The sequence below is a fragment of the Pezoporus occidentalis genome, unplaced genomic scaffold, assembly GCF_034315485.1.
Source record: "Pezoporus occidentalis ecotype Australia unplaced genomic scaffold, CSIRO_AGI_Poc_V1 ctg8, whole genome shotgun sequence".
Taxonomy (NCBI): Eukaryota; Metazoa; Chordata; class Aves; order Psittaciformes; family Psittacidae; genus Pezoporus; species Pezoporus occidentalis.
In genome coordinates this window covers 47,895-61,933 of record NW_026916158.1, presented here as the reverse complement: position 1 = coordinate 61,933, position 14,039 = coordinate 47,895, and the positions used below count along the sequence as shown (strand labels likewise).

At 46.0% G+C, this 14,039-nt stretch overlaps 1 protein-coding gene across 1 annotated transcript; it reads right to left on the bottom strand.

Annotated features, from left to right (window-relative positions):
* Positions 1-290: 290 nt before the first annotated feature.
* Positions 291-2,210, bottom strand: CHST2 (carbohydrate sulfotransferase 2). Its single transcript, XM_062603500.1, has one exon. It carries the CDS (start codon positions 2,081-2,083, stop codon positions 788-790), a length of 1,296 nt encoding a protein of 431 aa, XP_062459484.1. The 5' UTR covers positions 2,084-2,210; the 3' UTR covers positions 291-787.
* Between the last annotated feature and the right edge of the window lie 11,829 nt (positions 2,211-14,039).

Below are 14,039 nucleotides of genomic sequence, written 5' to 3'. Positions count from 1 at the left end.
AACGTTTCAGAACTCTCAGAACACTAATACAGTGGCACTTGAAAGACTTTATAAATACAACAAAAAAGACAATAGTTAAATAGAAACCTGCTTTAACATAGCCATAAAACCTGCACTGCATTTGTGAGATCTGTACTTGCTCCTGCAAAAGCAGCTCCTAATCTTTGAACATGTCAAATGTTGCACTCCAGCCCCCCCACCCATACTATTTGAAAGTCCATGTTGCTATTTTAAGGAAGCATCCCCTCCAGCTGTACATAAGCAACACTGTAATTCCCAAACAATTGAGGTAATTATAAAAATGAATATCATTTATTGGTTTCTTGATTACTATCATGTCATATTTTCTTTCATACAAAAAGTCTGATTTTCAGCATTATGCTTTCCAAGGGCAACCCTTTCACACTAAGGGAGATAAAGATGTGTTAGGAATTGTGCAAGAGTTTCCGTTAACCATCTTCAGCCTACAAGAACTCCATTAACAAGATTTTGGTACAGAATCATTGCCTGACATTTTAGAGAAGGGGAAAGGAGCTTTACACGTATTTTCTGATCCACTTTATTTATTTACTTTAATAGCATCTAACTCAATGGAAGGGAAGGGGTAAAAAAAGAAAGAAAGAAATCATCACATTACTGTATGTTACCCTTCAGCAGTCTTTGGAGGAAATCAGAAGCCAGGCTGCTTTTCCCGGCTCCCTCCCTCACTCAAGCCAGCTGGAGCCGCTCCTCTCCCCAGCAGGGCTCAGCCACCAGCCAGGGCAGTTGGCAGGCACCCGCTGCCCCGTCACAACCGCGGCTTCCTGAGCAATGTTCTGCTGAGGTCCTTCACCTCTTCAGGGCTGCCAACCCTCTCATAGCCCAGCAGGACCATGGGCTGGTGGCAGTACTCCTCAACCTGCTTGATCTGCTGGTAGCTGAGTGCAGTTCTCCAGGCGCTCAGCGCCTGGGTGGCGTTCCTGGCCGACACCACGAAGGGCTTGGAGGAGTAGCCGGGGCCACTGGTCATGTTGAGGGCAAACTTTTCCATCTCTGGGCTGACGGCCAGGTTGACAAAGCTGTACACCTGCCGCAGGGTCTTGATGGGCTCCACCACCAGGTCCTCATAGCGCACAACCATATAGTTCCCCTGGAGCCAGTCAGGGGGGTGCAGAGCAGTCTGCAGGGTCTTGGCCATGCTACTGCAGATGACCTCCATGGCACCCAGGGCATGGTAGTCTGAGCCACCACCGCCCTCCTTCTTCCCGCCCAGCTTGTGGCCAGCATCAAGGAAGGGCATGCGGTGGATGTGGGGGTCCCGGCTCCTCACCACCTGCAGGCTCTCCCGGATGAGGCCGTGCCGGGACTTAATACGAGAGCTGGCGACAGCCCTGGGGTCCCGCACCAGGTGGATGACTTTGAGGTCCAGAGTCGGGTCCCGCATGAGCGGGGCGAGGACAGCCAAGTCAAAGACACGGACACCTTTGATGACCAGCGTGCGATACTTGTGGCATTCCTCCTGGAAGCGGCTGAGGCGCTGCGGGGGACACTTCTTGCACACCCGGTCATCCACCATGCCCACCACCTCCTTACGGTAGGCCGGGCAGAGGGGCGAAGAGCAGATGACCTTGTTGGTGGCCGCCCCGAAGATGCCCAGTGTGGTGAGGTTCTTGCCGGCGCCCGCCGTGCTGTACAGCTGGAAGACGGAGAAGTCGCAGCGGTACAGGGAGCTCAGCATGTCGCGGGCTGCCCCTTGCAGCGAGACGGCGTCCCCAGGGTACAGCTTCTGCCAGACGTGCCACACCGGCTCGTAGAGGAAGAAAACCTCGGGGTTCTGGTTGAAGAGCTCCCCGAAGAAGGACGATCCCGAGCGCCAGGTAGTGAAGACATAGACCAGCTGCCGCCGGGGGCCCGCCGGGCCGCCGCTCCCGGCCGGCGGCGGCGGAGGTGGCGGCGGGAGACGGTGGCGAGGGGCGGCCGGGGTCTCCCCGCAGCGCCGCGGCTCCCGCCGCCACTTGTACTCCAGCAGGTTGAGGGCAGCGAGGAGCAGCAGGAGCGCGTAGCCCAGGCACAGCGCCAGCGCCTTCCGCCGGCACACTTTCATGCTGGGCGGCGGCGGGGCCAACTGTTGCTCAGCGCCCCGGCGCCCCGGGGCCCGCGGCGGGCAGCAGGGCGCACCGCCCCCGGCGCCGTCTCCTGCCCGGCCCCCCGTGCCCGGCCCGCATGGCGCAGCCGCCGCGACGGCCCCGCCGCCGCCCCCGCCCCGCCGCTGCCCTACTTAGTAGCCGCGCGGCCACCCGCGCTTCTGCCGCGCCGCCATCGCCGACCGGCCGCGGGCGCCGCCGCAACCTCTCTCACGGCACCCGCCGAAGCGAGGCGGTGCCGCGCTCTGCTCCGCTCCGCCCCACAGCGCTGCCACGGGGGCGGGAGCAAGGGGCGGAGGGCGGGAAGAGCGGAGGGGGCGCGGCGCCGCGCCGCCAGCGCGTATGGTGGTCCTGCCCCGTGCCGCACGGCAGCGGGCAGACCCCCGCCGCAGCTGCTGGGCCGGGAACCGCTCTCAGCTGCGGCCCGAAATGGCGGCGCCCTCCCCCGCGCTCCCTATTGGCGGCCGCAGCCGTCACTCTGCCGCAGCCCCGCGCCCGCCGCAGTGCACGGCCGGGTACGGAGCGCCCCGCGGCGGCGGAGGTCGCGTCCCTGCCCCAGCGGCAGCCCCGGCCCTGCGGGACAGCCCGGCCCGCTAGGTAACGGCACCCGGCCCCGCTCCGCCGGTGCAAGACGGGCGCTGTTTATGAGTTCCCCTGTGCCCTTGGCGGGGGGGCTCCGCCAGCCCGGCTGCGGGGTGCAGGGTCCGTCGGCAGTCGCGGCTCGGACAGCGAAGCTGCGCCGGTAACAGGAAACGGGAGAAACAACCGTAAAAGGCCTGAAATGGGTAAGATGCCAGCGCTGGTCCTCGGCATCGTCAACTCCGATTACTCAAAAGCCCTCTAGTAACTCCTGGCTGTCAGACACTGGAAGGCTGTGAGCACAGGCGCTTTAAAGATCCGTCCCCAGAGCGCACGGTTATGTCAGGGCATCTTGTTTCGGAGGTTCCCCCCTTCCTCCGAGGGAGGGAAGAGCAGGGACAAGGACGATCACTGGTTAAAGAAGCACTCGGTGACTCTCTTCTGTCCATTGCCTTCACCCAGCAGCTCCCCCACCCGTGTAGCCTTTCCCACCCTTAAGAGGACTGTGCAGCCGCCCTCTAGAGAGCAGAGAGTAGGTTTGAGCTGCTAGAGAGCTACGCCTGACTCATTCCCCTACGATGGGTGCCACTGACAGAAGTTGTTGCTGGAGTATTTATTTTCTGACTGACACAGATCCAGCACTACAGCACCGTTTTACCTTACAGAGTGGATAAAACGACAATGCATCCAGTGTGCATCTTGTCTGGTAGCACTCTGTTTAAAAAAGGGAAGAAAAACGTACAGTTGGGTGAAGGAGGTAAACGTGTAAGCAATCTTTATATCTCCTATCAAAGGGATTGCTATACTCCTCCCAGGTTTTCCGCAGGGACATTAACAGCCAAGCTGCCTCTGCAGAAGAGCTTATAAGCCCTTCCAGCCCCAAAGTGATAGGTAACATCCATAGCAGGAGTGCTCCACTGTCCTCTGCTCGCTCCTCTGATCGATGAAGCCTCACAGGGCACTGCGAGGGGAGCGAACCCTGGCCCAAGACAGGAGTGGCACCCACAGACAGCCTGTGAGCTATACAGCGATTAGAGCACAGGGGACGAGTCATGGGAGTCACTTCATAAATTGCTAGCGACTCCCGGAGCAGTATTAAACTGTTAATGTGACTTTTCATACAGAGGTAATTTGCTAATAGCAGAATTAAAACCACCATGAAATATTTAAGAGAAGTCTGTAATTCATCAGATGGTGCAGGAAAAGGGGAAGCCATTTTTTATCCACAGCCCTGCCGAGGAAGCATTTAAAGTCCCATTCTACAGAAATCAAATGCAAAGTTTAAACCCAATAAGCTTAAAACAAGTAACTTTTGAATCATAGTATCTAATGAAAAGGGATATACTTTGCAGCCCCTTGCAGCATAAAACTCTTGCAGTTGTTTTATTCTTTAGTCCTAATCTTTGAGTTCTTCACATACAAGAGTACTTTTGCTTGTATCCCTTTTATAAAGGTACCAATCAAAAATGCTTTACATCCTCACTAAAGATGAAGTGACCTTCGCCCAGCTGAAGCAGAAATGTTTATTTTAAATTTTGGAATGGCTTGTAATAGCCTCAATGAAGCTATATGAAATGATGAGTAACAAACAGCAGCACTACAACACAGTAGTCAAAAAAAACAGTATCCCACACGAATATTGAACTGCAGTGCTAATGCAATAAAGGACACACTACAGGGAGCAAAACCAATTCATAGCAGTGAAAATCATTAAAATACCATGAAGTTAAAATTATTCCCCTCTTTCCAGTTTACTTGAAGGCAGGTACCGAATTTTGTAGGGGAAAACAAAAAAAAAAAATAGAAAATAACCAACCTACAAAGCCATCTCCAGTCCTTACACAATTTAAAATTTATCAAGTAACAAATAAACAGACATGAACTGCAAGTGTAACATTTGAAATGGCAAATCAGTAAACCCAAACACTGAAAGCTGTAATTGGATTGTGCACCCTCCCTGCCCTTACACAGTGGTTACATCTCTCTGAATCAGTGCATGTGCGAGGCTGGCACTAACTGCCTTCATCACATGGCTCCACCTCTACCCAGGAGCAGGGGTCAGAGACGCTCTTTTAAGTCGATGTACACACTGCAAAATGGAATCTTGCTTTCTCAAAACCAGAGTTCTGTATGTATTTATTCTGTGCAGGTGGACTCAAGCACCCACACAGAACCCAACTGAAATGATTCAGGTTCAGTGCAGCTGCAATATTTGATCTTCCTGGAACGAGTTTCAGACCTGGTAGTCAAGTTATCACTTTAAGCAACTCAATATCAATGAATACTTAAGAAGTTTCTATGGAAAAGATTTATCAAGCCAATGTTCACACCAAGTTTGGTCGTGTGTGGGTTTTTTTATTAAATCATCTATACATCTGATGTAAAGTATTACAAACATAGATGGAAAAAACCCCAGATCACTCACATTGCAGAGCTGTTCATGAAGCTGACACACAAGTGTTTCGGGCCATGGTCATTGTGTACAAAGAACTTATAAGGATTCTGAATTTTGGTTTTTCTTCTGCAGGCTGAGATTTAAAGTATTTGCTGATCTTTGAGAGCAAGAGTGCAGGCAGGCAAGTGGGCAACACTCACCATCAAGAAGTGTAATAGCAAGTTCTTTGCTGTGCTTTGCCTTGCACCAGCTATTTGGTAAGGCACAGCAGTGCGTGCAGCCAGAGCAATGGGTTGTAACAGTGATTTAACTAACACAAGTTGCTGAAAAGTTCACACAACCCCAGGTTTAAAAGACAGATTCGTAAAAAAAGCATTGAGATTGTACCAATGAATCACTCATCTCTTTGCAACTACTAGGGAAAGCTATCATCTGGCAGCTGGCAGGGAAGAACTCTTGGGTTTTGCACTGAAGGGAAGAAAAGGTATGTCTATCAGAGGTAAAATGAATAATAGAAAAAGTGATGGGGCAGAGTTTTGTCATAATTCCAGGCCCAGGTTCCTCACTGAAGAGCACTCTGGTAACTTACCCACTTGCAGAGTTGCTTCCATGATTTTTACAGCTGCCCCCAGATAAAAAAAACAAACATGAAATAGAGCCCCAGTTCAGTGAAATGCTGAAGTATTTGCTTCATTTTAATCATGGGCTTAATTACGACAGTAGCCAATTGAAAATTGAACTAAAATCAGCACCATAGTGAAGGAGTTACTTTGTATCTTTTCAGATAATAAAAGCACTTTGCTTAGTCTCTCAAACCGCTTTTGGAGAGCAGGTAGAGTGTCTCAGCAGATGGTTCAGGCTCTGTGGTTCAGGCTCTGCGTGGTCTTACCATCTTGCCTATCTGCCAGAGTAAAGGTGTGCAAGAGGAACATTCAGCCCTTCACAAATTTGTTCAGATACTTCAATGTCTATTTTCCACCCACTGTGTTGCTTCCTGCCGGTCTAATTTAGGCTCATTAGTTTCAGTACGCCAGATCACTCATGCCAAGTAATAAAACCTTCCTTTACTTGACAAGTAAAATTCACCATTAAAAAAAAAAAGAAATTAACACCCCACCCCCCCCCAATCACTTATTTCTAGACCAACTTAATTTTTTAAACATTACATCTTGTTTGCTTTCACAAAGCAGAAAAGACTGCATCTTCCCCTGTGCAAGTACTACACGCTACAACCCTGTCATCCCTCAGACGTAAAGAAGGTGGCTGTACTTACCCCAGATTCTGCAGCCAGCAATGTGTAAAGTGAGGGGTAAGTAACTGTGATTAAAATTCCCTGATTTAAGCTACAAGGAAAAAAAAATATGAGCTTTTGCATTTAATGCTTAAATATTTTATGACACAGTTTAGTATTTTATATCTAGTTATTATGATTTTTACATGGAATATTTAGACAACCCGAATCTTAATTAGTTGAATTATTTATCACCCTCAAAGTGATACCACCCAGGCCAGACTTCTCCAAGATTCCTCCCCCCCCCCCGCCCCCCCCCCAATATCCCTTTGTTTAACAGATGGGGCCACAAAAGGTTTGATCCTTACTGGGACACTTCCTGATTTGATTTTGCTTTTAATGCTTTGCGACTCACCTTTCTCGTGTTCACAAGGGTGGAGTGGGCACAGGGTAAAGAAGTTTCTCCTGAGGTCAAACTTCAGCAAAACATTATCTTTAAAAAAATCACATTATTTTGGGATGAAAGATGAAGATTTATGCTTTTACACACATAGTGTGTGATAAGTTCAGGGTATTGATTAAGAAATCCTATATCTAGTCTAATCTATTCAGGATAAACATTCATGCTGAATTCCTCAAACACTGCTCAAAAGTGAAATTCTAAAAAATAAAGCATAAGTTATAAATCACAAAATGTGAACAAAATGCATATAAAATGGAGTAGCTGCCCAAACTTGGAGATCTATGAATTTAAGACTGTATTTTGGTATCACCACTAGAGATGGGTGAGAAAAATCTGCACAGTAGCGCTTAGAACTGCAGATGTTTACATTTTGCACCTTCCTTCAGTACTGTGCAAAACTTTTAACAGCTTTTTCAAGGTCTCACACAGTAGTGGCAGTTGATTTTCCTCCTAACACACTCGTTTACAACCACACTGAAGTCTTCAGCAGCCATTCCATTAGGCAATGGGTGCAGCAGTCTGCCTTCTAAAGTGCTCATTTTCTCTTGGATGTTCCTTCTGAACTGTGTGTGCAGATGCTGTGCTGCAGAAGCAGCTGGCAAGGACTGAAATTAAACCAAGTGGTCATAAACCAGAAATATTTAGCAAAGTGGACACAACCTATCTGTAACAAGCTGTTCCCGTACCCACCCCCAGTTTCTCCTTCATATTTACCTCCAGTTGCACAAGTGACATTTCCAAAGTTAGTTTCAGTAAATACTTATAAACTCCTGTTTGTGCAGCTGAAGGAATTCTAGAACTTTATGAATGCCCCAAGGACATTGCAGTGTAGTTCAGTCTTTGACTTTTATTAAAGTCAGAAATCTTTTCTCAGCTGTTGTGTAACTGGTTTATATTCTGAAAGGAAATCAACAGATTCTGCTTTCATAACCGAGTACCTTAAAACAACTGGCAATGTACTGTTTCACATCAAGAGCTTCCAAAACCTTTAGCAGATCACAGAGAAGAGGTGCCTCAGCCACATACATTAGGGTATCTCTAAAATCACTATAACCAAAACCACAAACCTGGGTTAATTCATGTCTTTACACCCTCCACCTCAATGGCTTGCAGTGTCCAGGAACCGCCAAATCTTATCAGTGCACCTCTCCCCTTGGTCAGCATCCTGGCACTGGGGGGCTCTGCCCAGGCACCACACAGGGTGTCACCCTGCACCTCCTGCCGCAATCCCCGAGGACAGCAGGCAGCAGAAGCCATACAACAACATTCCCTTTCAGCATTCAGATGATGGAGCAAACTAGCTGGTCCTCATTTGACGACAGATTCAGTGCTTATCACGTAACTAACATGCAACAATGACTGACTAGGAGAGATCTGGAAATTAATCACAGAATCATAGAGTAGCTGTGGTTGGAAAGCACCTTAAGATCATCTAGTTCCAAAGCCCCTGCCATGGGCAGAGACACCACACACTAGACCATGTCACCCAAGACTCCGTCCAACCTGGCCTTGAACACTGCCAGGGATGGAACGTTCACAAGTTTCCTGGGCAATCTGTCAAAGTGCCTCACCCCCCTCACAGTAATCCATTCCATCTCTTGAAAACTCAGTGAGTAACATAGATCATTAACTCTTGAAAATCTTCAGGATTTGAGAAAAAGGGTTTAACATGATCAAATCTCCACTCCAGATCACAGTGAGGATTTCCTACAGGCTGGCCTGAAAGTGAGCACCCCCAGTGAAACCTAACTGCCTAGAAATCAGGCTTTATCGCAAACTGTTCTTTTTTTTTTTTTTAATTAGCTAGGATAGTGACCCTCTGTAAAAACAAAGGATGAGAATCCACAGCCCCTCAATTCACACAATGGCCAGAGTTCAATCCCAGTCTCGTGTCTTACATTTTATAGCCAATTCTTTTCCTGGGCTTGCTCAAGGCAATATCCTCCCTTCAGTTAACCAGCAGGCAGTTCTTTTCCCATAGCGCAGGGAAAAGAAACTAGAATGCCAGGAAAAAAAAAGTCACCAGCAACCCAAGAGATGCAGATTTTATGATGAGAAGACCAGTATCAGCTGTAATAAAAACCTCTCTACTGTAAGTTCAGAAGGTTCATCTCCACTCTCTGAGCTACTGTTTGCAACAGCGCAGCATTAGCTCTCACAGTATGTAGCAGGTGAAAACATCTGGATAAATGATTCCAGAAACATCAACGGTATATCCTTTTAGCAGGGCTAGAAAGATGAAAACAGGTTTCCACTTCCAATGATGAATTTGGCAATGATCTTGGACATCCGATTCTGAGCACAGGCCAGTTCCGTGATCCATCTTCCACAAATCCAAATTGCATGCATGAATTCCGCCTTCCCCTTCCCACGTCAGCTAAATTTTATACCCAGAACAGTCAGTCATTCAGAATTAACCTATTCTGCTAGGTTAAATCTTTTCCTGTAAGATTTCTGAGACCTATTACATAGTAGACCTCACACTCACCCCTTCTCCATGCTCACCTTTTTACAGGCACATTTACCGTACACAACCCCTACTGACTGAAGTCTCAGACCTTAGTCCAGCCTCAGAAGCCCAAGAGGAAGAATCAGATTTCACACTTGCAGGCAACCTCTTAGTAACGGTTTGAAGAGCAAGATTGATGGTCTGGATTCAAGGCAACAAACTCCAGGAAGTTCTTCAATCTAAACAAGTAAAAATAAAAATAGAGCAAGTAGGATATCACAACATGCTGTGTTTCTTGACTGTGAGCTCTAAGTGAAGACTGTTAGTAACTGGGACTTGTAATCTAAATGAATGCTCTGGGCAGTAACATCAAGAGCTCATATTCCAACCTTTCCCATCTTGTGGGGCATCTGAGGTCTCTTTCCTCATTTTGGTCTTCCACAGATCTTGCAGACGCTAAATTATCTTGGAGATATTTGCTCCTCTCAGATTTGACCAATGTGTTCAAATTCACTGGAGAATAAGAGGCAACAGAACAAGGCACAGCCAGTGGAACAGCTCACTGCTGCTAAGAGAGATTGTCCCAGTTCTGCATTTCCTTCCTCCCATGCACCTCATCACATCAACCTGCCTACCCTGTGCTTGTCCTACTTTTCCACTAGGGAAGTGGTCAAACAAGTGCTAGAGATGGTGGTGGGAAAGTGACAGGAGTACGCGACCACAGCGGAAGTGAGCAGGGTGCAGAGTGCAGCATCAATGCAGTGCATCTTATCAAAACACACACTTCAAATGAAAACACTGTGGACGCAATTGCACATTACAAGGGAACTGTTACCAGAAATGAGGACCGTCCTGCTCACTGTCTGCCCTGTTCCCTGCACTGAGCCAATTCAACTCACACAGACAGCAGAAAGTCGGAGTGAGAACAAGCACACAAGAAAAGTGTTTTGCCGTAGTAAATTGAACTGGCTACTCACAGGGCACAAAGGCAGCAGTGACAGGACCTGCACCCCACAGCAGCAACAAGCTGTGACACGAGCCCAGCCACAACACACAGCCTTGCACTACAGCATGACACGGGCTCCATTCCTGTCACCTCGCATTCCTGCAAACCATTCTAAGCTTTGAAAAGCTACTCGTCATCATCCCAGTATCTGAGCAGCAGTTCTGAGTGGGAGGTTTTCTTTTTTCAAGAGAAGGTTATACAAGCAACTCTGCAGTGATCAGCCCACGCCTCGCTACTGCATTTCTGAGAAGCACAGAGGTCTCTGTCAATAGCACCAACAGAAGCAACCACTACAGTTTGACAATGCAGGCAGAACCGGCACCAACCAGCAGAATTGCTGGTGAGGCCAAGAAACTGCCCTTAGCACAACACGGATGAACACTGCTCTTTTCCAGGTTAAAAACAAAACCATTGCTGGATATTGGCAAACTGACACTTTTATTGTTGCCATGTCATTTGGAAAATTCTCTGCATAAAATACAATACTAAAAGCAAGTATGACAAAAAAGTTCACATGAAACTACCATTTCCTCTTTAAATAATGACAAACAGAAAGCTTTCCAGCTTATGACAGTTATACAGTAAAACATTCCTGGCACAAGACGAGACATGAGAAGTGGGAAGTGGAACAGGCTTACCCATGAAAACTGACTGTGCTGACAAGAAGCAGGTGGAGGGGGAAATGGTATGCAATTGCTTTAGACTTCTGCATCCTACACAATGAGAAATACACAGGGACAAAGCTAAATTAACATTTTAGTCATGACTCTTACAAACTGACTTACAAACTGCAGAGCAGCAGTTACAGCAGCAGCATGAACTGGTGGAACACTGAAATCTTCCAACACCTCGCGCAGCAATGAGAAGAGAAATTCTACTCTGAGCTGTTTTATTAAAAGACAAGTTTATGAACTCAACCTTATTCAAAGCCTTACTCAAAACAGTAAATGCTGGATAATGTTCAGGGTTTGACTGGTCATATCAGGTTTCTAATTTGTTTAATCTCATGATACTGAACAGTGATTTTAAAACAATTGTGAAAGTCTCATCTTGATTATTCACTGCTGCCATCTTCAGCTACAGAATTCACTACCCTTGCTGCCCCAAAAATCAAGACGTCAACAAAGAAAATGCGTAGAAAGCAGACCAATCTTTAGTAAAAAGGCAGCAATTCAGATACCCTTCAAAATTACCTTTACCTTAATGCAGCCAAATGCATGTGCCCTCAACTAAGTATTTAATACAGACCCCAACAGTTGAGAAACAACTCACCCCAAATTCCTCAAGCAGCTATATGAAAAGTACAGCAAGCCAACAATCAAAAACTAGATAAGGCCTTAATCTATCTACAGAAATACAATAATGCTCCTCATTTTCATTAAAAATATTCATTCCACCAAAGAACGGTAAATGCCTGTGGAGGAAAACCCCACATGTAAGCTGCCTCAAGTCATCAAAGATGCTTGGAACAGATTTGCCATTGTTGGCTGATCTCACTTCTCTCATCACAAGATTCAAGTTTTGAAGTCATGTTACATGAACTCCTTCAGGACATCTTCCAAGGCACACGTCAGAGACCTATTTTCAACATGCCAAGAACACACCCTGAACACTGGTTGATCCCCAACAACACCCTAAGGATAAAACTGGATTTCCTATTTTAGCACTCTAATGTAGAGGTCTCAGGCAGTATTCATACCAAGGAGGTCTAGTACAATTTTTACACAGTTTCAGCTATAAAATCTGCCTCAAACCAATACGAATTCAAAAGCTATCCCAATGGTGGGCATAATCACAAGTTCATAACCAAAAAAGCGTAAGAGTAGTTTTACATGCAGAAAACCACAACAAATACAATAATCCAGCATCTTCAATGGGTTCACATGTGCTTGGGAAGAGTACTGTATTAGTACAGAAGGTGATTTATAAACGCGGAAAGCAGAGTACATTTGGTATCACTGGGACAGATTAACTGATGCTAGCAAGAGTTGCAATTCTAAATATATGCTTTGAAAAACAATTTGTTACCCTTGTTCATAAGTGGTTTATTCTTAACTTCAAAACCTCCACGGGGGAGGCAGGGGGAACACACATGCACCTAGTGCCCAAATACTAACCTGGCATTGACTTTCTGAAACAAATTCTTCCTCAAATAGAATTACAAAAGGTACATGCAGCTGGCGTGCAGAGAAGTCAAAGGAAGCCACAGAGTTTAAAAAAGGCAGTTTAAATATGAACACGTCTGTAACACTGAAAAGAAGTATTTTAACTGTCAAAACAGAGACTCTATGCGACCAAGTAACTTTTCTCACTGAGACAAGGCCCATGTGCTCAGAGCATGACTAAGTTCTACAGAGATACACAGAGGTAAGGACTGGTTGAGAAAAACAGGTGAACTAGCAACCCCATACATAGGCCTTTGCATGAACACCTGAAAGTCCTACAGAGTGCTGGGAAAGCTTCACCAAAACATATCAGCACAGCAGCCTCTGCCATATACCTGGGAATACACCATATACGTTCCGTTTCTAATATGATCCCATACTGAGACAGGCCTCACCAGTTGCTGTTTCAGGCTGCCAGAAGCTTACTCCGACACACTGGAATTTGTCTGTAGCAAGCTACAATCAGTTTCTCTGCTTTGGATAAACCTAAATGCTAAAGCATGAATATTGACCTCTGATATCATCAATAAGGCAGGGCAGGACAGGAGAGAGAAGCCCTTATCTACTGATGCTCCCCCCTCCAAAGGAAATGGTCAGATGCTCCCTGACTGGAGGATAATGGGCTTTCTTCCTGTACAGTCACTAAAACCATTTAGAAACACTGGACCACGATGCGTCAGGACAGAGCTTTTTTTCCACAAGACTTCATCTGGATGCTACTTCCCGAATCCCAGTATCAGTATTTAAATTACACCTATCCTGCATCAACTAGATGATTTTTTTCACCATTTCACCCCAAAAAGCTGCAGAAACAAAGTCACATGGTAATTGCACACCATGACTATATGCTGTCATTACAACATGATAGTTTTCAGTCTTCAATATTGATTCACATCTTTTACAGAAGATTTGTTACCAGATGCTTCTGCTCCCTGTTTTAATTTGTGGAAAAGCCAAGCTATAAACAAAACTACCTATAAAACAAGGGAAGAAAATGTAGGATCAAAAGATACTCTTTTCAACATCTCAGCATGATTAAAAAAAGACATCCAGTTAAGGATACAGTCTTAATTGTTCAAGAGACTATTAGGTATAAAAGAGCTTTTCTACAACCTAGGCTACGAAGCAAAGAACAAGAGGTATGAAAATGGCATTGAGAGAATAAAGATACTGAAAAAAGGTATTGCATAATAATGCTGTTACAAAATAAAGTCTAATGGGTGTCTCCCCTTTAGCTCTCTAGCTACTTGGCTTAAGCCTTTTATAATCACTGCTGAGAATTTTATACAAGCTGAAATCAAAATTAATTATTGAGAAGTATGCAAACCTATAATGCTATTTTCTACCCTGACAACTTTTAGCTATTAAATGAAATACACAATTGATTCCGCAGATAGAATATTCCTGTGGCAAACCATCCTTAGTCTCACTTTACCTAAAACATTGACATTTATCACTCTTCCATTTACAAACAGCTATTCAGATAAAAGTAATAGTTTTAAAGTTGTTAATCAGATCTGAGGTGATCTTCCCATTGTAACAATTCTCCCTGTCCACAGCTTATGCTGACACCTATTTTTTGCTCTAGAAAACCATCTGTCCAGTCTGTCCCAGGTGTGCATACACAG

Coding starts and splice junctions, on each gene's coding strand:
- CHST2 (XM_062603500.1), bottom strand. CDS start 2,083: ATGAAAGTGTGCCGGCGGAAGGCGCTGGCGCTGTGCCTGGGCTACGCG.